Source organism: Trichoderma camerunense (assembly GCF_050948025.1).
Source record: "Trichoderma camerunense strain CBS 138272 chromosome Unknown V8C40scaffold_2, whole genome shotgun sequence".
Taxonomy (NCBI): domain Eukaryota; kingdom Fungi; phylum Ascomycota; class Sordariomycetes; order Hypocreales; family Hypocreaceae; genus Trichoderma; species Trichoderma camerunense.
In genome coordinates, this window is record NW_028145368.1 from 242108 (window position 1) to 265064 (window position 22957).

The 22957-nt window shown below is 50.9% G+C and overlaps 7 protein-coding genes and 1 non-coding gene across 8 annotated transcripts; 4 read left to right on the forward strand and 4 right to left on the reverse strand.

Moving 5' to 3' along the window:
* The first annotated feature begins 2988 nt into the window (after positions 1-2988).
* V8C40DRAFT_89257 (POT family-domain-containing protein) lies at positions 2989-5407 on the forward strand. Its single transcript, XM_083223571.1, has 3 exons — positions 2989-3234; positions 3327-3706; positions 3781-5407. Exons 1-3 carry the CDS (start codon positions 3203-3205, stop codon positions 5157-5159), a joined length of 1791 nt encoding a protein of 596 aa, XP_083077483.1. The 5' UTR covers positions 2989-3202; the 3' UTR covers positions 5160-5407.
* A 904-nt stretch (positions 5408-6311) lies between these two features.
* Positions 6312-6405, reverse strand: V8C40DRAFT_t45. Its single transcript has one exon. It is a non-coding gene; the product is annotated as a tRNA-Leu (tRNA).
* A 374-nt stretch (positions 6406-6779) lies between these two features.
* Positions 6780-9232, reverse strand: V8C40DRAFT_231967 (uncharacterized protein). The gene is made up of 4 exons (XM_083213033.1): positions 8967-9232; positions 8184-8896; positions 7712-8113; positions 6780-7658 (listed from the first exon to the last, which is right to left on the reverse strand). Exons 1-4 carry the CDS (start codon positions 9151-9153, stop codon positions 6969-6971), a joined length of 1992 nt encoding a protein of 663 aa, XP_083077484.1. The 5' UTR covers positions 9154-9232; the 3' UTR covers positions 6780-6968.
* A 1631-nt stretch (positions 9233-10863) lies between these two features.
* On the reverse strand, positions 10864-11772 carry V8C40DRAFT_261198 (GLEYA domain-containing protein; the record flags this gene model as incomplete). Its single annotated transcript, XM_083219236.1, has 1 exon — positions 10864-11772. The coding sequence occupies one exon, from the start codon at positions 11770-11772 to the stop codon at positions 10864-10866; it is 909 nt and encodes a 302-aa protein (XP_083077485.1).
* Positions 11773-13308: 1536 nt separating this feature from the next.
* Positions 13309-14545, forward strand: V8C40DRAFT_231969 (Fe-binding Fe/S cluster assembly protein ISA1). The gene is made up of 2 exons (XM_083213034.1): positions 13309-14071; positions 14144-14545. The coding sequence occupies exons 1-2, from the start codon at positions 13405-13407 to the stop codon at positions 14179-14181; spliced, it is 705 nt and encodes a 234-aa protein (XP_083077486.1). The 5' UTR covers positions 13309-13404; the 3' UTR covers positions 14182-14545.
* A 582-nt stretch (positions 14546-15127) lies between these two features.
* Positions 15128-15589, forward strand: V8C40DRAFT_261200 (methylated-DNA--protein-cysteine methyltransferase; the record flags this gene model as incomplete). The annotated part of the gene is made up of 1 exon (XM_083219237.1): positions 15128-15589. One exon carries the CDS (start codon positions 15128-15130, stop codon positions 15587-15589), a length of 462 nt encoding a protein of 153 aa, XP_083077487.1.
* On the reverse strand, positions 15541-18229 carry V8C40DRAFT_231973 (cytochrome P450). The gene is made up of 5 exons (XM_083213036.1): positions 17409-18229; positions 16874-17351; positions 16744-16812; positions 15979-16679; positions 15541-15902 (listed from the first exon to the last, which is right to left on the reverse strand). Exons 1-5 carry the CDS (start codon positions 17578-17580, stop codon positions 15748-15750), a joined length of 1575 nt encoding a protein of 524 aa, XP_083077488.1. The 5' UTR covers positions 17581-18229; the 3' UTR covers positions 15541-15747.
* Positions 18230-19071: 842 nt separating this feature from the next.
* V8C40DRAFT_231978 (succinate--CoA ligase (GDP-forming) subunit beta) lies at positions 19072-21329 on the forward strand. The gene is made up of 4 exons (XM_083213037.1): positions 19072-19451; positions 19582-19677; positions 19785-20934; positions 21048-21329. The coding sequence occupies exons 1-4, from the start codon at positions 19398-19400 to the stop codon at positions 21089-21091; spliced, it is 1344 nt and encodes a 447-aa protein (XP_083077489.1). The 5' UTR covers positions 19072-19397; the 3' UTR covers positions 21092-21329.
* The last annotated feature ends 1628 nt before the right edge of the window (positions 21330-22957 follow it).

The window sequence follows — 22957 nt, forward strand, 5'->3', positions numbered from 1 at the left end:
TGAAAGAATTTTCATCCGGCGTCTAACATCCGCCGTGGTGTTTTCGATACATTTCCGAGACTCGGTTGCGGCCCTCTCGTGAGTCTGAGCAGTTGGCAAGTCATATCGTCCAACTATATCTAAATTATTGCGATGAGGCAATACTACATGTAATAAAATTGAAGAATCGTTGATAAAGCTAACAGATGAGTGGCACCGAGCATGACACTCGACCCCATCACGACCCCCTTTTCCCCGTCTCCCCGTCCTCTTAGACTATTTTCCTGTTCCACCTGGATACTCGGACGAAGCGAGTTTGCGTTTGGAGTCTCGGAGTGTTCAAACCGGGACGCTAATTGGGCTCCAGAAGAAGGATATCTCCGAATTGTCCGTGCCTACCTACATTAGTGAGTGCATGGAAGCATTGAAGCCGCCTCATTTTCAAGTCGCTGGCTTCTGCTCTGCTCAGCTCAGCCAAAACTCTTCCCTTCGTTTTCCGAACCACAATTTCCTGCCACTGTACGGAGAATCCATCTCTCACCAATGGCAGGGTAGCAGAAGTAAACAACTGGAGGCAAGGTCATCACCCCACATGGGTTGCGGGAACTGACCAATACAGCCTCAGCTCACCACCAACCGCTCCTCTCTTGAGGTTTCTTGTACATAATGCGATTCAACCCCAGAACCCTTAATTCCATCCTCCGCACCATCGCACAACGCGTGTGGAGGCCGTGATGAAGGGTGCGCACAGATGGAGGAGTCAGTCAAAAAGTTCCCCAAGCCTCTCCGCAAGCCCCTTGGCGAGGGCGCCGATTAGCCGTTCGATGACACTGGTTGCGAGGTGGTGCCATCGATGCCGCATATACGCTGAATACGAAGTAGAGGTTTGGTGTATGTAGATGTCGAAAGGACGACTACCTACTGATAATCAACCGCATCGCACGCTACTGTACAAGAATGAATGTATTTAATTTGCCACTGTGTCCTAGAAGAATGATAGCAAGCATTGGCATCTCGTGCAGTAGATGTGTTGCTGCTAAACAAGCCCAGTAGAACATCATCAGATTCTTCACATGCATAATGGCACTTGTACCTGACGCTAGGCATTCCGTAGCAGGTAAATGCTCATGCTCGCGCCACCAGGGACAGAAATAGGCGCCTGAGCTGAGGGATTAGCAACGGTGGTGCGGCTGGATGGTGAGGAAAGCTAAAGAGCAAGAGTGAAAGGCTTTGTGTCAGTCACAGGCGGAACGGAGTTGACGAGACGGCTGAGCTGGCAGTCAGCCTGCCCTAGCACAAGTAAATAGTACCTGCATGATGGGCTAAACAAACACGAAACGAGCAGTACTGCCTACATGGTCGGCACATCGCCGCCCGAGGCATCGCCAAATGAATGACTCGAGGCTCTGGCGGTCTGCGCGTCAAAGCGCATAGCATGGCGCCTCAATCAATACCTGTACTCGTACCTTGCCGCCTGAGCTGAGCTGAGCTAAAGGCCGGACATTACAGTGCAGTCGACGTCGGGTGTCTCATCTTGAGCCTCATTTCGAGCCGTTTATGCCCGCAGTAGTACTCGTATTATGGTCATTGCTGATGACGATTTGCATGGCCTGAACTGATCAGGTTAATCGCCCTTCGGCTTCCTTGCCCGACAGAGGTGCTGAAGCGGCCACGAAGGGCCTAGTGTAGTGCACATTAGATCAAATGCTTTTTCCGATTCCGTCTTCCATGGATTGATCCAAATTGTTTCTGCTGTACTCGTATGTACTCGCACATGCTTCCGCACCGTAGCGCCAGACGCCTTCTGTAGCGCAGTTTGAGCGCATGGCTCGTACCGGCAGTGCTGGTGCTAGCCCGACGGTACTCGTAAATACTCCCGTCCCCTGACCTGACCTACTGTACCATTTGCCGGCCCCGAATCGAATGCAACCTGTCGACACACAAGTACCAGTCCATTCAAGTCCATTCGAGTCACTGGTCGTCCGACAATCGACTTCACACCTCCCGTCTGTGGTAAAGACAAGCACCAGGCTGACACGTGAGAGCCCTGGCGAGTCGTCAAAGGTCCACGAATCATGCCATGGCCGGGGAAAAAAAGAAAAAAACCTGCTGCTGCGAACTCGGCATCGCGGTTACGCTTATTGGGGATTGAGTTTTGTGCATGCTTCAAGGTTCGGTTCTTTTTTTCCCTTGCCGGCACCTTCCCAGGCCAGTGGCTGCGCTCTTCCAAAAACGCGCATCTCGGTCGCCCCTCCGCGCGCTGATTCGCCCCAGGCAAGTGGCCCCTGGCGGAGGCGCTAGGCAAATGCCCTGGACCACTATCTGCAAGCCTTTGCCTCGGTGCATCAGGCCCTACAAGCCGCTATCCTTAGACTGCTAGAGCACACAACGAACCGTTCAACTGCATCTCCGGCCAATTTCCATCCAACAAGCAGCGACGATGAACCCGACCCGCAAATGCTCCTAACTTCTAACTAATCGGCACGCCACATGCCGGTGGCTTGGAAGCAGCGGCGGCCACGGAGTTGCCAGGCATGGCTTTTTTCTTGGCGGGCAACTCGCGTGGCCCTCCTGCTCGTTTCGGGCCTTTAGGCTGTGGACCTCGATCTGAGAGAGAATCAACCACAGACAAGGAAAAAGGCAAAAAGACAAACGGAGCAAGGGAGGCCCCTGACCACCAGCCGGCTACTTATGGCCTAGCTCAACCAGGTCTTTGCCGTTCAATGGGGCTGATGGCGAGGGACCGCATCTCAGTTACACGAATCACAGCGTCTGCCTCTTCCTATGACGATTGACGGTCTCGGATAACTGCCAAAGTCAGCGCCCTCGCCGCGTGGGTGTACAGGCTTGCTGGAAACTAAAAACTACATGGACTGGCCCGTGGGGAAGAAGCACGAAGCGAGACGACCGCGGCCTGGCTAGGGCCAAAAGAAGTTGGGGGGCAGCTCTGTATCTCTCTCGTCCCCGTCCTGAGACTGCGAAAGCTGGGTGGCGGACAACGTTGTATCCGAAGACTGGAGACTGGAGAGAGTGGAATGTTGGAGACTGGAGTGCCCCGAAATCCTTTAAATCGTGGCATCCCACCCTCGTCTGCGCGGTTTACTCGTCTCCTGCTCCTCTTGTTCTTCCCTTGCTCACTTCCTGGCTGGTCTTGTCGTTTCTTGAAAGGGCCTGCCTTGGGTTTGGAACAGTAGAGGTGTAGACGAATAGTCAGATTGCAATCATGGCCAACAATCACGAGGATACCGTTGCTGAGTATGTCTCTATGGGGGACTGAAGATTCTTCTTCATCTTCTTCTCCTGCTTCTCACTGTCTAGTCTTATACTTACATATCTTGCCCTGACAGGCTCCACGAGGAGTTCAACGAGCGTGTTCCCCACGGCGAGACTCGCGATCTCGCCGGAGGCTTCATTGCTTCCGACCCTGATGAGAAGAAGGACTTTAGCTCCTCACCGGAGAGTGCCGAGGAGGGTAACACCGCCGATGGCGAGGAGCCCAATGACTTTGAGAAGCGGACGCTGCGCCGTGTTGGCGAGAACCTGCCTGCCTCTGCCTTCCTCATTGCCATTGTCGAGCTTATGGAGCGTTTCACCTACTACGGTGCTTCAGGTCTTTTCCAGAACTACATTAGCAACGACAAAAACGACACCACCGATGCTCCTGGACTCGGTATGGGTGGCCAGGCCGCCACTGGTCTGAACTTGTTCTTCCAATGGTTCTGCTATGGTATGTCAACAATGAGCTCTCATCAGCTACATTGAGGAGGAGCCTTTGCTAACTCTGGGTTTTCTCTTGTGCAGTGACTCCTATTCTCGGTGCCATCATCTCTGATCAGTACTTGGGCAAGTACAAGGCCATCATGCTCTTCTGCGGTGTCTACTGGGTCGGTCTCGTCATCCTGTGGACGACATCTCTACCTGCGGCTCATGCTGCCAATGCCGGTCTGCCTGGATACATTGTTGCTATTATCATTATTGGTTTCGGTACCGGCGGCATCAAGTCCAACATCGCCCCCCTGATTGCCGACCAGTACCAGCGCCGAACTATGGCTATCCGAACGGAAAAGTCTGGCGAGCGAATCATCATTGACCCTGCCATTACCTACCAGCGCATCTACATGATTTTCTACTGGTGCATCAACCTGGGTTCCCTGTCCCTCATCGCCACCCCCTTCATGGAAAAGTACTGCGGCTTCTGGACTGCCTTCCTCATGTGCTTCCTCATGTTCAACGTCGGCATCTTCATCCTCGTCATCCGCCGCAAGTCATACATTATCCACCCTCCGCAGGGCTCCATCATCACCGACGCCTTCAAGGCCCTCGGCATGATGATTGCCAGCCGCAACATGGATGCCGCCAAGCCTTCATGGCGCGCTGCCCACGGCAAGACCAAGCCTGTTGTCTGGAACGACCACTTTGTCGAGGAGCTGAAGCGTGCCATCCGTGCCTGCAAGGTCTTTGTCTTTTACCCCATCTTCTGGGTTGGCTACGGTCAATTCTCCACGAACTTTGTTACCCAGGCCGGCCAGATGAACGGCCACGGCATGCCCAACGACTTTATGCAGAACTTTGACTCCATCTCGATTCTCATCTTCACCCCTCTCCTCGAGATGCTCGTCTACCCCGCCCTGCGCAAGGCCGGCATTAAGATCCGACCCATTGCCAGAATAACCCTCGGTTTCGTCTGGATCTCCATGTGCCTTGGCTATGCTGCCATTGTCCAGCACCTTATCTACAACGCCGGCCCTTGCTATAAGAGCCCCCTTGAGTGTGACGCCGCCAACGTCGACGGCAAGACTCTGCCCAACAACGTGCACATTGCCGTCCAGGCTCCTGCCTACGTCTTTGTCGGTCTGGCTGAAATCTTCATTTCCGTCACCGGTCTCGAGTACGCCTACACCAAGGCTCCCCCCAGCATGAAGTCGTTTGTCCAGAGTTTGTACCTCTTCACCAACGCCTTTGGCTCTGCCATCTCCGAGGCCCTGGTGTCCGTGTCCAAGGACCCCGAGTTCATCTGGATGTACACTGGTGTTGCCGGAGCCAGTATCGTCACTGCCTTTGTCTTCTTCTTCTTGTTCAACCACTACGACAAGATTGAGGACGAGTCATTCGAGCTCGACCGCGAGGCGCCCGTGCTTCCTCCCACCAAGGAGGTTGAGGCCGAGGCTGAGGCTAACTAATTGCAGAGACGGGGGAGTTTTGTGTATAGTGTACAGTAATGGAGCGGATGTAGATACCACGCGTTTAATGTATTATAACGACTTTTTACAAAGAAAAATATCAATATTCACAGCATGTTTACAAGCATTGTCCATACCCACTGATAAGAGAGGGAGCTGTGATGACCTGACTCTTGCTCCTGTTCTGAGTGGAAACCCATTAGCTGATGGATTTCTCCTAGCTCCGCGCCAGTGTGCTAGCCTTTCTCGAATTCTTCCATGCATAATTTTTCTCTTCATATTAACGTTGTCGTATAAAATAGCGCCACGCCACTTTCACGGGCTGGGGGTCCACTCGGATCATCAGACGAACGATTCTGGACTCTTTTTTTCAACAAGAGATGATTCATTCTACCACTGGTAGGTAGCCGATTACGGAGTCTTACAGTAGACTTTTTATCTCTTGAGAAGAGAAAAAACTAGCTAGAATTGTGCCTGTGTTTTCACAGCCTGTAGATCGAAATACCCGAGCGTGCTAAGGTTTATACCCAGTTTTATCTCCGTAGCGCCATGAAAAAAAAAAAACGATTTTTTGGCGCGGATTTTCGGACAATTTCTCGACTTGTGCGTAAGCCAAGGAGACGAATTGCCGGCGAGCTGCCGATGGGAACGTGGCCAAGACGGCACCGCCCGGCCGCGCTGGTCGGATATAGCGAGGTACCTTGGTACTTCTACGGAGTACGGTAACGGTGGGGGGTTTTATTTTTCTTTTCCTTACTCCATATTACTCCGTACTCACCGATCGTATTGGATAGGATTTGGGTTCTTGTGGGAAGATGTGCACAGTCGCCCCTTTCGTGCCATTTTGGTTTTTGCCTCTATCTATGAAAGTGTAATATTACAATGTGACTCAATTGTTGATTGATAACGTGTAAAAAAAACAAAAATCATTTCTCAGGACAGCAAAAAAGGAGACAAAGTAAACAGTCGCTCGCAATTTCCAGCCTCCCCCACCAAGCAGGGGAATGTAAGCAAAGAGTGGGCGCAAGAATTTCAACCACAAAAAAAAGACGAGACAAGAAAAACACCCGACGTTAAAAAAAGAAAAGTCTGCAGCTTGTACTCTGTTCAGTAAAAAGGGGCTGGACACTAAAGAGAAATGGGCAAAAAGAATGACACCTGAGGGATTCGAACCCTCGCCTATTACTAGACCGCGAAGCAAGATAAATCCTGAACACGGCGCCTTAGACCACTCGGCCAAAGTGCCTTTTTTCATTGTTTGTTGTTGGAGGGTGGTGATGTTAGTTGTCTACATACAGGGTTAACAACTGTTGGTGTTGAGTTGTGGCAGTACAAGAGGCAGGTACTGAGCTAGGCGGGTACATACCAAGTACAGAGTTGGAAACCTTGACATATCCAAGTTCAATTATTGTTGTAGTAAGGGCTGCGGGATACAGAATTTGTACGTTAACTTGGTTATTTACACTCGGCTGGAGTGGCCTGTTCATGTTGCGAATGCTGTGGTGGTAGGCATGTGAGTGCAGAGTTGAGACAGTTCGATGTCGACCATATTGTTGAGAGCTGTGACGCAAACAACTTGTGTTAAGCATCACGAGGTACATAGTACTGAGTTTGTAAGTTGCCGTGTAAGTCTGTTTTGCTTGCAAATTACTACTAGAGGTAGTATCTTCTGTTCGAGTTAATAGCAATTGGGCAATACACTGTCCATCAAAGAAATGTCAATTTGTCCTGTTGCCAATATCCATCTATATCCAAAATCATGACATCTACCAATCCTGTGCCATTCATATACAAAACCAAACAATCGTTCTAAAATAGCACATCATCATCATCAACACCATCGTCAGCAGCAACAGCAGCAACAACAGCAGCAATAACAGCAGCGGCACCACCACCACCACCACCACCACCAACACCAACACCCTCATCGTCATCGACAACTACTTTGAGCGTAGAAAACCCCCGCTTCTGCCAAGAAACAAGAGTGCCGCGCATTGGGTAACACTGCCAATTCCTTTCCGAGTGCATGTGCTCCGCTTGCCCATCAACTCTGACTCTAATACTCCAGCGGGAAAAGCCCGACTTCCGCCCAATGCAAAGGCCCACGGGCCTCTCATAGGCCCGCTCAACATCAAGGCCAACTCGGCATTCCCCAACAGCTCTCTGTCCACCGTCTTCATATTCTAACAAAAGGCCCCGACAGATGCCGGCGTCTTCGTCCGTAAAGAGTCGTAGACGTGCGACGTTCTCCAGCGGTGCCCACGACAAGCATCCTCCGTGACTATATGGCACCACGGTCTGCCTAAAGGGCAGTCTAAAAGGCCGGTCTGGTGTTTGGCTCCCATCGGCTTCTGCGTCTAGCGTGATGACGCTGCCAGACTGTGATAGACCGCAAATAAGCTGCAGTTTGGAGTTTGCCGCCCACACTGTCTGGGTGCGGTTGGGATATCGGTCATACTGGATGCCAACCATAACATCGCCGGCTTTCTCAAATCGAAACTGCAACAAGTTAGACCAGACAATAAGACGCTAATAGAAGCATAGACTCGTACCAAGACCTTGAGATTCGTATCAGATTCGTGTTCAATCCCAAAACAAATCAATCGGTCGTTATGTGGAAATGGCACATAGTTCCAAACCCCAGCCCAATCCTGTGGGTAGAGGAGCTTATCGAATGTTGATTTAGCAGAAGGTTCCTTGGGAGTGTGCGCATGCATAAAGAACTGGGGCCCAGCTGGCCTAGGTGAAGCATAGTGATTTGCCCAGGTCAAGAAAAATGTAATTCCTGATATCTTTGACCCGTCAATGGTTGCAAATTGCATTACACTGGCATGACTGGGCCGGCCGGCTGTTGGGCTTAACAAATGTTCCACAACCGGAGGCGAGGGTGTATCCCAGGGAAGAAGAGATAATGTTTTCCCATCTCCCCAGTGTCTTAGGCGCGCTAATCCTGACTATATCGTATGGTCGTTAGCCCGATAGGTGACAAGCATGGTTGATCTGGGGCAGTTATTAGTGAGTTACCTGAAATTGCACCTGGACGTGCTTTAGCGTTTCTTGACTCTCCACAATATACAATTCAGTATCCGATGGCTGTGAAAGCGCTTCGGGCCTTTTTGCAAGCCTCTCGATGCGGCTGATTCCCTGAGAGTCAATGATGATTCGAATGACAGGCGGAAGAACTTCCTCTGCACTCGCCGGGCCTTGGCCTCGCTCCCAATGAGCAACCTTGGCAATGGGCATTGTGAAGTGCTCATCCAAAGGCTGGCGGCACGAATCAGTAGCTAGCGATACAACAGAGTAATAACGGGTAAGAGCACACGGCTGGGTGATCAACTCTTCAAACACCAGGCGCTTGAGCTCCATCGGCATCAGTTCCAACTGCGGTAAATTGCATGCTATCGCCGCCAGCCGTATCAAGCTGGTAACATCAGATTTGACGGTCAATATGAATTTCGGCGCACCCTCCCAAGGGCTTCTCCAGCGTCCCGCAAGCAACAGCCGGGGCGCCACCTGGTCATCTGGGCAGTTGCGCCGGAACAGATTAAAACACTCAGTGTGTAGTGTGGCACTCTCGAGGTGGTTGGGCTTAACACGCGTACCAAAGGGATCCCAGTTGAAGAAAGGTCTACGAACCGCCCGCATGTCAGACCCATCGTCTTCGTCTTCGTCTTCACCAGCTGGATATTCTTGCGAGCCAACGACTCTGACGTCGCCATCTTTCTCATCCAGGAAGACTGCATTCAGCCGATCAGCGAAAACCCCCGCCAACAGACATGAAAGAGGGGAACAGTTGGTTCAATTTACCAGATACAAACGACTCTCCACTGTTCATCGGCTCCCCACAAGCTCTGCACCACTTCTCAAGACTGACGATGCACGCACCCGGTCTCAATTCCGGTGGAATACTAATACTGGGGACGGTGCCCCCCGGGGATGCGGGGAGGGGAACTGCGAACTCCCAGTCGTCTATGTTAAAGTCCTCCTCATCCATGACTGCCGAGACTTTGTGGAGATGCAATGATTGATGGCGCCGATGCCGTGATGCCTCTGTTGATCGAGGATGGATGAAGGATGGAAACTTAAGGGACCGGGTGCCTGGCCAAGGGCTGCGCTAGGCGGTTCCAAGGCTTGCCAGAGGCTTATGTTGCTGGATCCGACGTAGTGCGCTCCACTGAATAAGACGCCGCCCGCAACGTGGTTTGCTGTATCGGGCAAATTGGTGCCTGAAGCCCACTCGAGATCTGGATCTGACAGGGCATCAAAGCTTGTCTGACAGGGCAGAGTGCATCCATCGCAAATCTTACGTAGGGAGCTTTGAGTTCTTACTATCCATCGACTAATATAGGGAGCGGCTATTCAGCGATCGGGTCTCAGACTTGGAGCTGTCTAGTGAAGACTACCGGACACTAGAGGAGCGTATACTCCGTATAGTATGTAGTACTAACATTGAAGCTAGAGTGACGGATATATACCTATGCACTAGAAAAATATAGCGATAATAGCAGATATTAGAGAAACATGGTCATAGTAGCAGGTGCTCCAGGAACCAGGCACCTACTATCTTAGTAAAGGAGAAAAAGACTTGATATACTAATGTGAAACTAAAATGAATGCTTTCAATGACATTGTCTTTGTGTGGCTGGATCAGCCATCACCGCCATCAACGCCCGCCACGCTACATGTACCATCAGAGCCAAATCCAGAGGGACGGGTACAGCCACAGCCACAGCCACGGGACAGAAGAAGCCTCAATGGGCGTGTACAAACATCAATGGCTATGCCACTTGATTGTCGACGCGCTTTTGAGAACTTCGAAGAAGAGGCCATTGAAATCTTGGCTCGCAAGTTGGCGAGAATCTGGAGATGGAGAAGCCACCACCGAATCTGAGTCTGGAACTGAGTCTGGTTCATCTGACTCGGATGAGTGTCCTCTTGGTGCGTTTATGAACCAGCTTCTCGACAACATCGCACACTTGCAGGGTGTGGAACGCCCAGGACCAATTTCGGCGTCTCTGTACAGATCTCAATTCGGCTATGGAAAACTCGGTGAGTATTCTCAGCCCCCTCCTCTGGCGCCTAGCGAAGAGCGTCAAGAGTACGACAAGGCGTATGTCTCTCGAATATTTGATGAGTATGCCGCCGAGGCCGCACTCAATGAGTTTCGCCCACAAGTCAAAGATGTTCACATCGAGGGAAAACATCCCAAAGTGAAACCCGCGAAACCGAAGCCGACTGAGAAACCGTGAATTTGATGACTGCTCGGATGACAATGACTTACACATTCCTGGAGAGCGGTACTACCAACATCTACATAATGCAGTTATTGACTGGCCTCCTCAAGGCATATTCCGGTGCAGAGATCCCCTCCAGCGCGGTGCTCAGCAACCTTGGAAGGTAGTAACCGTAGACATATTTGTAGGAAGATTTTAGATTTGAAGAATCGACTGGAAATTGACGAAGTACCTCATATACAAAGTGAAATAGTGCGACAACATATCTAACAAAGTGAGTATGCCGGCTCAAGAAACTCATTTGCATATAGTTCATAGCTTGTAGATGATCCGTCAATTTATTGCATAGACAGTAGGATCAAAGTGCGTGCTCAGTTAATACGTGATAACATTTTATTTAAGATATAGATTCGACATAATACGTCCAGTATATCCCGTGATAACTTCCCCTAAAGACGTGACAGAGCTAATCAAGTCTCCTTCCCAAACGCCGGAAACGGGGGCGCCGTAGTCCCGTCACACGAATAGCGCACGACATACGGACTAAACGTTGCCTGGTTGCTGACAATGGCTTGTCCGCTCGGGGCCGTAATGTTGAAGTTGAAGCCTCCACCGTACTGCGCCTGTCCATAGAAGAAGCGGATGGGCACATACGTATTAGCCGGAATGTCGAATTTATAGCTAGCTTTGCCGGCGATATGATCTGGTTGATCGTAACGTGCTTTGGCATTTGCATTATCGTCTGTCCAGCCAGAGTAGGCGCTTGCACCGATCCATAGGTAGACGGCGTCGTTGGCATAGGGGATGTCGACGCTATATGTGCCCGCCTCGCAGGCGTAGATGTAGGCGTGGTGGTTCAGGGCAAAGAAATCGAGATTAAAGTTTCGGCTGGAATCATAGATGGGGCCAGCTGTTCCAGTGTCCTGATAAAGACCGCCAACATATGAAGTGGTGCCGACATAGATGGGGATGGTCTTCTTGTAAGAGTCTGGGTGGAAGGTAGAGTATGTTGTGTCGGTGTTTCGAGCCGAGTTGTTGTAGTACGCCCAGTCAAACCCAAGGTTGTTACACGATGGAGGAGGCGGACACTGTGTCGGGCAGCTTGGGGGTGTGATGGTCGGAGTGACAGTAGTGGTAGTGGTAGAGGTTTCTGTCTGGGTGACCGTCTCCGTGTCGGTGACGGTGCAAATTTCTGTCTTGGTCTCCGTCTTAGTGCCTCCTCCCAGAGTAATCGTCAACAGGGCCTTCCACGAAGTAACTGTCTTAGTCTCTGTCTGTGTCACTGTTTGGCTTGAGTCGCACGTGGGAGTCGGATATGTTCGGGCATCTAGCTGGCCGGCAGGAACGGCGATGGCATGAGCCTTGCCAACACTAGCCATCGCGGCTGAAGCCACGAGGGCTTGGACCAGTGTCTTGTGTACAGCCATGGCAATTGCAAAATTACTGGTTGATGGAGCAAATAGACTGATGAACTGAAAGTAAGGACAAGGTTGACAAGTTGTGTTCTACCAGCTATTACATCTCTATTTATACTCCCATCGCAGCATGATAGTACTGGGACTGTATGTAGAAGACCTACTGCAGTCCATGTAGCCATGAACTCATTCTGAAAACCTCATTTGCCGAATTTCCCACCGTAATTTCCACTCGTCCACCGTCTCGAGATGAAAAAGGGCAAAGCTGCCATGCAATAAACCAGCTGAGTCGCAGGCAGAGACGACGAAAAGCACAGCTGGCCGGCATTGCCATTGGGAGCTACAAAGCTGAAATGCACCTGGGCAGAGCTAGCGGCAGGGGTAAGTACATAGCAGCGTCGTATCCGTAGTTGAAAAGGGATAAACTCAATCTTTCCCCGGCCATCTCGGTGTTTAGGCCATTGATGGCATCGTGATGGCTACTTTCGTATCCATGCAAATGCCAATGCAGCTGCATATGACGTGGCTGGGGCGTGTCGATCATGTCTGAATGAGATCAAGGTGGACATTAGACTACATGCAGCTTATTTTTTTCGGGCATCTTTTGTTATGCTTTTTTGCTGTGCTTGTTCATTTTCAGCCAGCCTCTTGCACCTGCATGTCGTCGGGAAATACTCCTTTCGGCGCCCTTGCAGCATTTAGTGGCAGTGAGCAATTCCCACAAATGCTCACCGGTTCAACTCATTGAGTCTATGTTGTACTCGATTTCCGGGGCAACGATAGCACACCTATAGACTCTCTGTTATGGATTGCTCTGGGGCAGGTAATATCAGATACAGACTCATGTAGTTTGCTTCGAGCTTCTATCTTAGAGGTTTCGTCTACTTGCTTTCTCCTACCCGGCAATGGGTGATAATAATAGACAATTGAGTTCAAGCAGCGGTCTTGATAGTGATCCTTTCCAATCAAAAGACCTGGGTTGCTCGCTGGATTTGTACGCTCCACCCACTCCATCTACTTTTAAGGTTATCAAGCATATACTGTATCTCAGCTCAATCTTATAGCCTGCAATTGGTGGATTTGGGCATGTTAAAGTGAATACCCAAAGAGTTTAATAGACAGAGAACCAGAACCTTTTAAATACAGTCGAACCACGTTTACAAAGGCATCTACTTATATCGGTAATACCTAATACCTAGGCTCAGAATAGCAATCTTGAGTCTATAGATTCACCTACTACCACATAATAATGCTGCCTCGTAGCTTGTAGCTGTCAAAGCTCTGTTAGTGCCTTAGTCATTCGCCACGCAAAGGTACGTAGCGGCAAACCAAAAATGGCTATTCCGACATTTTCCCTCAGCCACTGACTAATTCTCGGACGCCGATTGGCTCGGCCGACGCTCTGCGGGCACAAAGCACGGCGGTACACGACGGCAAAAAGATCATGTCATAATCGTTCAGGGTTCCTGAGCTGAGCCGAGAAATTGATTTCAAACATCCGCATCTACCCTCCCCACCTTGAACCTCCGGACCCCAATCCTTATTCTTCCACACACTCCCCAAGCATGCACATTCGGGCAGCATCTTTATGATACAATGATGAACGTCTCCTTCTCTACCGGCCGCGCTGCGCTGCGCCTCAGCCGCTCGTCCTTCCGCCACCTGTGCGCATCCAGAGTGGCCGGCTTTGCTTACCACTCCTATCCGCTGCCGTCCAAAATCCCCGAGCCTCCCACAAGCGACAACCTCTCCAAGTCATCCCTTGCCCAGCCAGAGGCCCTTCCTCGCGTCCACGAGACACGGCCGCCGCCTCAACATGATGCCGTACCCAAGCCGATGGCCCCACCGCAGGTTGAAGCTCAGTCACCATCCCCAACGACCTCCTCAGTTCCTACATCTCCCAAAACCGCCGAGACCGATGCGCCAAAGACACAGCCTGCTCCTGCTACCCGACCTCGTTCCAAGCTCCGCGCGCGCAAGGCAGCCATGAAGCTCACACCCGCCGCTGTGGAGCAGCTGCGCGCACTGCTCAACCAGCCCGACCCGAAGCTCATCAAGGTCGGTGTACGGAACAGAGGCTGCAGTGGGCTGGCCTACCAGCTAGAATACGTCGACAAGCCGGGCGCTTTCGATGAACTTGTGGAACAAGACGGCGTCAAGGTTTTGATTGATAGCAAGGCCCTCTTCAGCATCATTGGCAGCGAAATGGACTGGGCGGAAGATAAACTGAGTCAGAAGTTTGTGTTTAAGAACCCCAATATCAGTACGTGCTATCCCGTCATATCCATTCATTGGCCGTCTATTTCTACGAAATTCAGAGACTAACTAGTAGCAGAGGAGCAATGCGGCTGCGGAGAGTCATTTATGGTCTAAGGAGCCCCTGAAGCTACAAAGCAACAAGACAAAGGCCACGGCTCATGAGAACACTACCAAGGCCGATATATGAAGAGATTGTACGATGACGACTAGAAAGAAAGAATATCAGGGCGAGGCGAGTCTCTGAAATAGATTTGCCTCAGCCCAATCCACGAAAGGGTTTGATTATAATGGTGCCGATACAAGTACGTTACGAGCACGGAGCAAAGAGGCAATAGCACTATAGGGGCATGATACCGGCGTTAGGTTAGAGGCACATGCGGCCATTGATCGTATAAATGTTGATTTTACTACTCTGAATAATTTTAGCCCTCGTGGTGATGGAACTGCAATAGACAATATCTTGTTATTAAGCTCGTGGACACAAATTAAGCTTTTTGCTGCATACTGTGCAATAAGAAGCCTAGTAGATTCAATGTGAAATTATAATGCCGAATTAAACTCTATTATAGAAATTCCATTGTGACAATCTCCGTGCCATTTTTATCGCAACACAATTTTGATTCCAATTCCACTCATTTACTGAGCGCCCTTCACCCGCTGATGTCATCGCAGTTCCTAAGCAACGCCACGTGACCTGGCGCCGAGTGTTGCTTTCAATATCGCGACGCCAACAAACTACTGCGTGTTGCGACAGCATTTAATTAGAAATACCGAATTCGCCCGTGGACGTATATAAATTCCCTTGAAACCCATCCTGACTCGGATTCATTTCATCTCAAACATCATTCATCGCTATTAGAAGAATAAAGCATTAGAACAAACAAAGTACTATTTCTACTACACCAAGACACTCATATCACTTACACGCACAACCACACACAACTTACAGAGACTCATCATCACCATTCATAACCACCTCACACACACAATACAAGCCACCAATACTCCCCCCATGGCACCTACCACTCAAAACCTTAACAAACCAGCCAAAACCACAACAATGAAATCCTCAATCTCCAAAGTCCGAAAAACCACAAAGCAACCCCAGAAGAGCACATCCACATCTACCACTATCAGCAAAACCATCCACGTCCCAGCAGAAATGCAGCCCCAGCTCCTCCGCATCGCACAAAGCCAGCGCACCCCCTTCGAGAAGCGCGTCTGGACAGCCCTCTGCCAGATCCCGCGCGGCAGGGTCACCACGTACGGCCTGCTGTCGGCGCACCTGGGCACGTCGCCGCGAGCCGTGGGCAATGCGCTGCGGAGGAACCCGTTCGCGCCAGAGGTGCCATGCCATCGCGTGGTGGCGACGGGAGGGACGCTGGGCGGGTTCAAGGGGAGCTGGCCCAAGGACGGGGAGGGGATTACGATTACGGAGAAGAAGAGTTTGTTGAGGGGCGAAGGAGTGAGGCTCGACGATAAAGGGAGGGTGCTGGGGACGGTGTGGTCTGGGTTTGAGTAATGTATGGACATGTATGCATGGGAACGTGGCACTGGCAAAGGCGTTATATGGTATTTGTTTTGTTGTATTCATGGCGTAACTAATGTATGAGTATGGGTATAGAATATATAAACTGCAGCTGTATGTGGCATAATAAAACCTTTTAATTGGCATAACGTTTAATGTTTGAATCGCAAATCGGGTCTCTGACCAGGCTCGTACAAGGCCACATAAACTCCCAATGCCGGTGTCCCGATGATGTCTGCCCGCAGCCTCTGAGCCGCCCAATCACCACGATACTCGATGCTCTCGAATCGCTGAGCCAGGCGGACCACTAAAATAGACAAACAGTTAGTTGATGCACGCATGAACTCAGGGGATATTCATGTTTCCCCCCTTCTGCAACCTACAGCAAAAGGCCATTTCCGTCAGAGCAAAGTTCTGCCCGGCGCATATCCTGGGCCCGCCAGAAAACGGAGCATACGTCCAGGGCTTGGGCGTCCAGTGCCCCCATCTCTCGGGGCTGAATATCCTGGGATCTGCAAACTTATCAGACAAGGGAGGGTACAAGTCTGCGTACATGTGCATCCCAAGCGTGTTGATCGTTACACTGTCTCCCTTGAGTAGAACAACGCCCGGCTCGCCTGGTCGGCCCGGGATGGTTGTCGTCTCCAGTACTGAGCGCATGTTGAGAGGAGCGGCCGGATGAAGCCGAAGGGTCTCGTTGAGGATGTTTTTGACATATTTTAGGTCTTTGAGTGCCTCGTACGTTGGTGTCCCGTGGCTCCCAAGTTCATTCAGGACCTCTCTGCGCAATCTAGCCCAAAGCTTGGGGTAGTTTGCCAACTCGTACATTGCCCACGACATAGTTGCCGCTGTGGTGTCTCTTCCGGCCAGGAGTACGGACATGATTTGATCTCGGATGACTTTGGGATCCCTGGTGTAGCGTGCGATGCTATGCAAAAATGAGAATTCCATGTCCAGTTTGGAGAGCTCTTCAAGTCGAGCTTGAGGGATGGCTAGGGTTCGAGCAATGGCCGGCTCGATGAATTCTTCTATCTTCCTGATGGCTCGGTGATAGTCTCCTTTTGGGATTAATGGCGCGATGGGGCTGGAAGCAGCTTTTTAGCACCTAGCCAAATCATGTTTGGCGCAAGACTGATGGAGATACTAACTTGAGGACAAAGATGAACATTTGGATCCGCTGTGCAACATGCATGGCATTCAAGACATCATTGTCGGGGCTAGGGAAGCTGATATTAGCACCCCGTTTTATACACCAATTGAGGATTCAATAAGTCTTACAAATCCAAGCTGCTGACATTCTCCCCAAGCAGAAACTCTGTCGTCGTGTCCATCGACCAACGGTAAAAGAGGTCCTTGAGGTCGACAGTGACTCCTGCAGAGGGAATCTTTGTTAGCAGCTTGTTGGTGCAGGTATCAAAGATGGCAAGATTGCGCAGCCTGTCCCTGACAAACATGGGCTTGATCATGGCGCGGCTGTCGTGCCAAAGCTGTCCGTCTACAGCAAAGATGCCGTCTCCCAGAAAGGGACGCCATAGCTTATGCCACATGGGCCCATGGCCGAAGCTGGAGATATTGGTGGCTAAAATCGCCTTGATCTGCTCCGGATCTCTTGTGATGAGGACTCTCTTGGATCCCGTCAAGCTGAATTCGGCAAATGTCCTCTTTCCAGGTGGCAGGTTATCTAGCTGCGCCGTACACCAAGCGACAAGGTTGTTATTGTATTGATTCCTGCCAATCTCGTAGTATAACTTGGAGGCTGTGCTGATGATCAGGAGAGAGCAAACAAATAATGTTAGGGAAGCCAATTAATTACCTGACAGCAAGTTCCCCGCCAGGATCGGTGCCCTCACACCGCCGAGTTTCCTGATTCGAATATCCGAAGCAAGATGCCGGAGCCACACAAGCACAGTGAGGATTGTTACAAAAGCAAGCCCGAAACTGGCCACCATGGTGAAACTCACGGACTGTAGACTTGAGAGCAACATCCCTGAGCGTGTAACTGGGGCAACGAGGGTAAAGTAGACAGAGGAGACAAGGCGGGATTACACAGCGAAATTGACCCTATATGCAGGAAGCCGTGAACTTGATCCCAATGCAGGACTCAACAGGGCAGATGAGACGAGCTATGGCCAATGAGGCGAAAGCTGTGACGTGGGAAGTGACGGCCTCTTGCTTTTATCCCAGCAGTTTTAATGCCGTTGGATGGGAAGGATCTTAATTCCAAATGCCGTAGAGGGCGGCAAGCAACAGCCACATGCCAGCTTGAAGCAGAGCAGCAAACAAACAACACAAGAACGGAATTGAGAGTCGCGGCTAACAGGTGAGAGCCGCCTGTTACTCTTGACGGAAGCGGGATCGGCTGCTTCTTATTCCAAGTCCCAAGAGGAACCGCATTCTACTTGTAACCCGAGCATAATATTCTAGATCTACATCCGCAACCTTGTTTAGTGAAAAATCTACGGACTTTGACGCGATAGGTCACAGAGCGAGCCGGGCCGCGTCTGTCCAAAAAGGCAGCCATTTTAATATGGTGGCGCGCTGAAAAGAACAGAAAGAAACTAGCAGCAAATGCAGGAATCACAACCCTTGTAGCAAATGGCGAACGATGATACGGGGAAATACGACAAACGAGGCCCAGCTGGGAGTAGGGGAAAAGGAAAAGAAGGTAAAAAAGGAGAGTGTGGGCTTTATTAGCTGGGCTGGGCGAAATTGCCCGAATTGGAGTGTGAACTAGACTAGCAGCTGCAAGCCATTTGGTTGAGGCTCGACTGCGAATGGCTGGCTTACGAGCACAGTGTAAGGGAGGGGGCTGGGGGGGAAGTATTGGATCTAGATTGGGAATGTTTATTGATTACCTGCAGTGCATATAAATTAAGTCCGGAGTGTGTAGTACTAGTATTTAGTTATTAGTGTTGGGAAATGGTTAGAGTAAGAATTGATGTTGGGAGGATTTAAACTGTGACTTGGAATGGAAGTTGGGTGGTATGGGTAGCGGTGGGTGTATAAATTAGGTAGATGTGTTGGATGTTAGCTGCGATGCGATGCGATGCCGGTATGTGTGTGATGGGTGTCCGTGCATGAGATCTTTGAAGCCTTGCATGGATTGGATGGATCAATGCACGAGGTGAAGAGATACGGTGAGAGATGTGATACTAATTGATGAGCAGAAAGAAGCCTGTCTCTTGCTGGGCAGTCGATATAAGTTATACAAAGTAGCAACTCCCAAGTAATTCGCAAAGAGCACAGCCTTGAAGTCTTCCGGAGAGGCCATTTAGTGGATCAGGTAGTAAGTGGAAGCATTTGAGTGCTGAACAGCGGCAAAACAGCGTCCCGGATCCTGGCTATGATACAAAGTTGCGCCTCAATTCGGCTCGGAGGGCGGCGGAACAGCCACATGATGCGGCAGTCAAAAGATCAAAAGCCTCACGCATGGCCCCCCCACGCACCGTCAATTGGCTCAAGAGGAACAAGTACCAGTACTCAGTTGGCCCCGCGTCTTCCCATATTCAGTCCAGGTACTCTGTTACATTGCTGGCACCTGACAGCGCTTGACAGGGCTCTTCGGCAGCTGTCTCGCCCCGGCGCAACGATTTTCCGCACCAGTCGGCGAAACTCGGGTACCCCCGTCACAGCTTAGGCCGAACAAGCCAGGAAATCGGTTTCCGCATTGAGAGCTGTGCGTCTTTGAGCATATCAAACCGCCAAAAAAAAAAAAAAACCACAACTCATCACGAACTCCCTCCATCTCCCTCCTCACCGTCTCTCTCCACTCAATTTGGCAGCCGCCAGCCCCTTCATCGATATGTTCAACATTGGCCGTAGCCGCGCGGCGGCGTCGGCGCTCAGTGCCGCAAAGGTACGCAAAACGTCGCAAAAGTTGCTCTCTTTTTACCCCCCCTTGGCCGATATAAAAAAAACCCGCCCCTCCTTGGGGTTGCATCTTGACAGCAGCTTCTAACGCTTGAGCTTCTGCTCCCCCTTCGCAGCGCAACGCCACCCCCTCTGTCCGACTGCCCGGCATCGCTCAGCAGCGACGAGCCCTCAGCATCCACGAGTACCTGTCCGCCGACCTCCTGAGAAAGGTAAATCAAATCACCTCATTCTAATATAATACTCCCCCTCCATATCGGGGGCATCTCCCACGGCAGCATCCGGCTGACACGGCACTCTGTCTTTTCTACAACAATAGTATGGCGTTGGCGTTCCCAAGGGCGCCGTGGCCAAGACGGCCGCCGAGGCCAAGTCTGTGGCCAAGGAGATTGGTACCGGCGACCTGGTTATCAAGGCCCAGGTCCTCGCCGGTGGACGAGGAAAGGGAACCTTCGACAACGGTCTCAAGGGCGGTGTCCGTGTCATCTACTCCCCCCACGAGGCCGAGATGTTTGCCCAGCAGATGATTGGCCACAAGCTCATCACCAAGCAGACGGGCGCCGGCGGCCGTCTGTGCAATGCCGTCTACATTTGCGAGCGCAAGTTTGCCCGCCGCGAGTTCTACCTGGCTATCCTGATGGACCGTGCTTCCCAGACTCCCGTCATCGTCTCGTCGTCCCAGGGAGGTGTCGACATTGAGACCGTTGCCAAGGAGCAGCCCGATGCCATCACTACGACCTACATCGACATCAACACCGGCGTTACCGACGAGATTGCTCGCGGCATCGCCACCGGCCTGGGCTTCAGCGAGCAGTGCGTCGAGGACGCCAAGGACACCATCCAGAAGCTCTACAAGATCTTCCTCGAGCGTGACGCCACCCAGATCGAGATCAACCCCCTGTCCGAGACCTCCGACCACCAGGTCCTCTGCATGGACGCCAAGTTTGGCTTCGATGACAACGCCGACTACCGCCAGCAGGAGGTTTTCGAGTGGCGCGATACCACCCAGGAGGACCCCGATGAGGTCCGTGCCGCTCAGTCCAACCTCAACTTCATCAAGCTGGACGGTGACATTGGCTGCCTCGTCAACGGTGCCGGTCTTGCCATGGCCACCATGGACATCATCAAGCTCAACGGCGGCCAGCCCGCCAACTTCCTCGACGTCGGTGGTGGTGCCACTCCCGCCGCCATCCGAGAGGCCTTTGAGCTCATCACCAGCGACCCCAAGGTCAGCGCCATCTTCGTCAATATCTTTGGTGGTATCGTCCGCTGCGACGCCATCGCCACTGGCCTGATCCGCACCGTTGAGGCCCTCAACCTCAAGATCCCCATCATTGCCCGTCTGCAGGGTACCAACGTCGAGCTTGCCCACCAGATCATCAACGAGTCTGGTCTGAAGATCTTTTCTATTGATGACCTGCAGAGCGCCGCCGAGAAGGCTGTGCAGCTGTCCAAGGTTGTCAAGCTGGGTAAGTTTTCGACCCAACTCTATGACGAACAATAAAGAAAAGGAAATATAAAAAGAAGAAGAAGAAAGAGAAGAATCACCTGCTGACGATATAAACCTTTTAAAAACATATAGCCCGCGACATTGACGTTGGTGTTGAGTTCACCCTGGGTATCTAGACGGTAACAACAGAGTCGTAAGACTGGATGGCATGGATTCCTTGTAATATCTGTTTTTGGGTGGCAGGGGAGCAAATCAACCAATGAGCAGGGGCTCGGGAATGATGCGGCGGTCAAGGCATTTTGTTGCTCTTGCTTGTTCATAGCATGTATCGACGTATCTTTTTTTACGTTGTAGGTGAGAAATCAGGAGGAGGTAAAGAGAAAAAAAATCAAAGCCTTATTTAATTCTGCCACACCACACCATGACTATGGCGCAAGATTTGTGCGGGTTCTCGTGCGTTTGTTTGTTGGGGATAGCTTCAGGGCAGATGAGATAAAGATTGGATGACGATGATCTGATTCGATTAAGGGAGGACATTCGGATCCCGAGCGAGCGAGAGTCAGGAGAAGGGAGTCGCTATGTCAGCACCTAAAGGTAGTGGAGTTTCACGACGATAACAGCAAGATTTGCTTGCAAAGTTTATGTCTGTGCTGGGTCTGGTCTTTCAAGGCAGGCATCCCGTCCATTATAAGTGCCCATGTCTACGGAAGATGACGGAGGAAGATGCATCGATTTATCGACCAGAGAGGCAAAGAAATCGGGTGATTGTGGACTCATGAGAGGAGTCTTCTACTATTACACGCGTACTCGTATCTTTTTAACTATGAAACTAGGTACCTTATTCATGCATAGCCGCCACATGTTGAGCTGGAGCTGAGGCGGGCCGCAATTTTGATTTTGAAGGCGGTGGTTCGGAAGTCGTTCGGTTATTGCTCGATGTTTGCTGGTTCGGATGAATGGCACACACGGCACACGTCTGCGATTTTTTTTTTTTAGAACAGGGGTGTGGCCTGGCAGTGGGAACAATGCCGAAGATGGTGCCTGAGAGGAATACTCGTATCCTGTACACGGGCGGCAGTTGGGTTTGTTTTTTTCCTTGATTTTCTTGAGTTTTCTGTTGCTTTCTGGAAATTCTGCGACTTCACGGATTTTGCCGTGTCTTGCTTGATTGATTTGGAATGAACCAGGCGGAATTGCTTATGCAGCTCATGCACCATTACTTCATAGCAGACGTGCAATTTGTAAGTTTTGCAGGGCTTAGTCACTGCACTTTAACTTGTAGCTGGGCAGATCGACACAGGGCCTATTGAGGCAGCAATGGCCCTGTTAGGATTAGTTGCCGCAGTGGATCACGCAGCAACCAGCCTGAATGAAGTTGAGAAAGTTGATTGATTGAGAGACTTTGAAGCTTCGCACGAACGCGGCCCAATTTTCAATTTGGTCATCTTCACTATCGAGGTCCTTCTGTTTTTGCCTTTGTGATTTTCCCATGATAGTGCTAGAGTATGTAATGTGATCCATTTTCAAGACCCAGAACGGCGCGTGTTTTTGGTCCACTCGACCTCTGATAAGCAGCCGCTGTACAGCATCGGAGAAAAAAGAGGCCAATTGCGAAATACCGACCGAGCGCCGAGACCGTAATCTGCACGTTTCTGGTATAGTTGCAGATTGCAGGGGAGGTGTGTGTGACTCTCGGCAGTGTTCGGGTATGTGGCGTCCAGTCATCTTCTGTGCATCAGCTAGTGGGTATTTTCTATTTTTTTCCAATTATGGCGAAATGAAATTCTTGATATCGGAGTCACCCTTGATGGGGGGGCGAGGATGAGTTGTATATAAACTCATCTGGGTCCTCCCCGTTGCTTTCGATGTCTTGCTATCCACACTCACAAACAAGCTTCTCACAAACCAGCTTCTCCATCTTTTACGAACTCCTTGAGAAGAGAACTCGGACTTAGACTTGACTCAACTGTCTATTACACAGCTCTCCACTAAAAGCATCGAGCTCTTACACAACAAAACACAACAACTGTTGTCAACACACA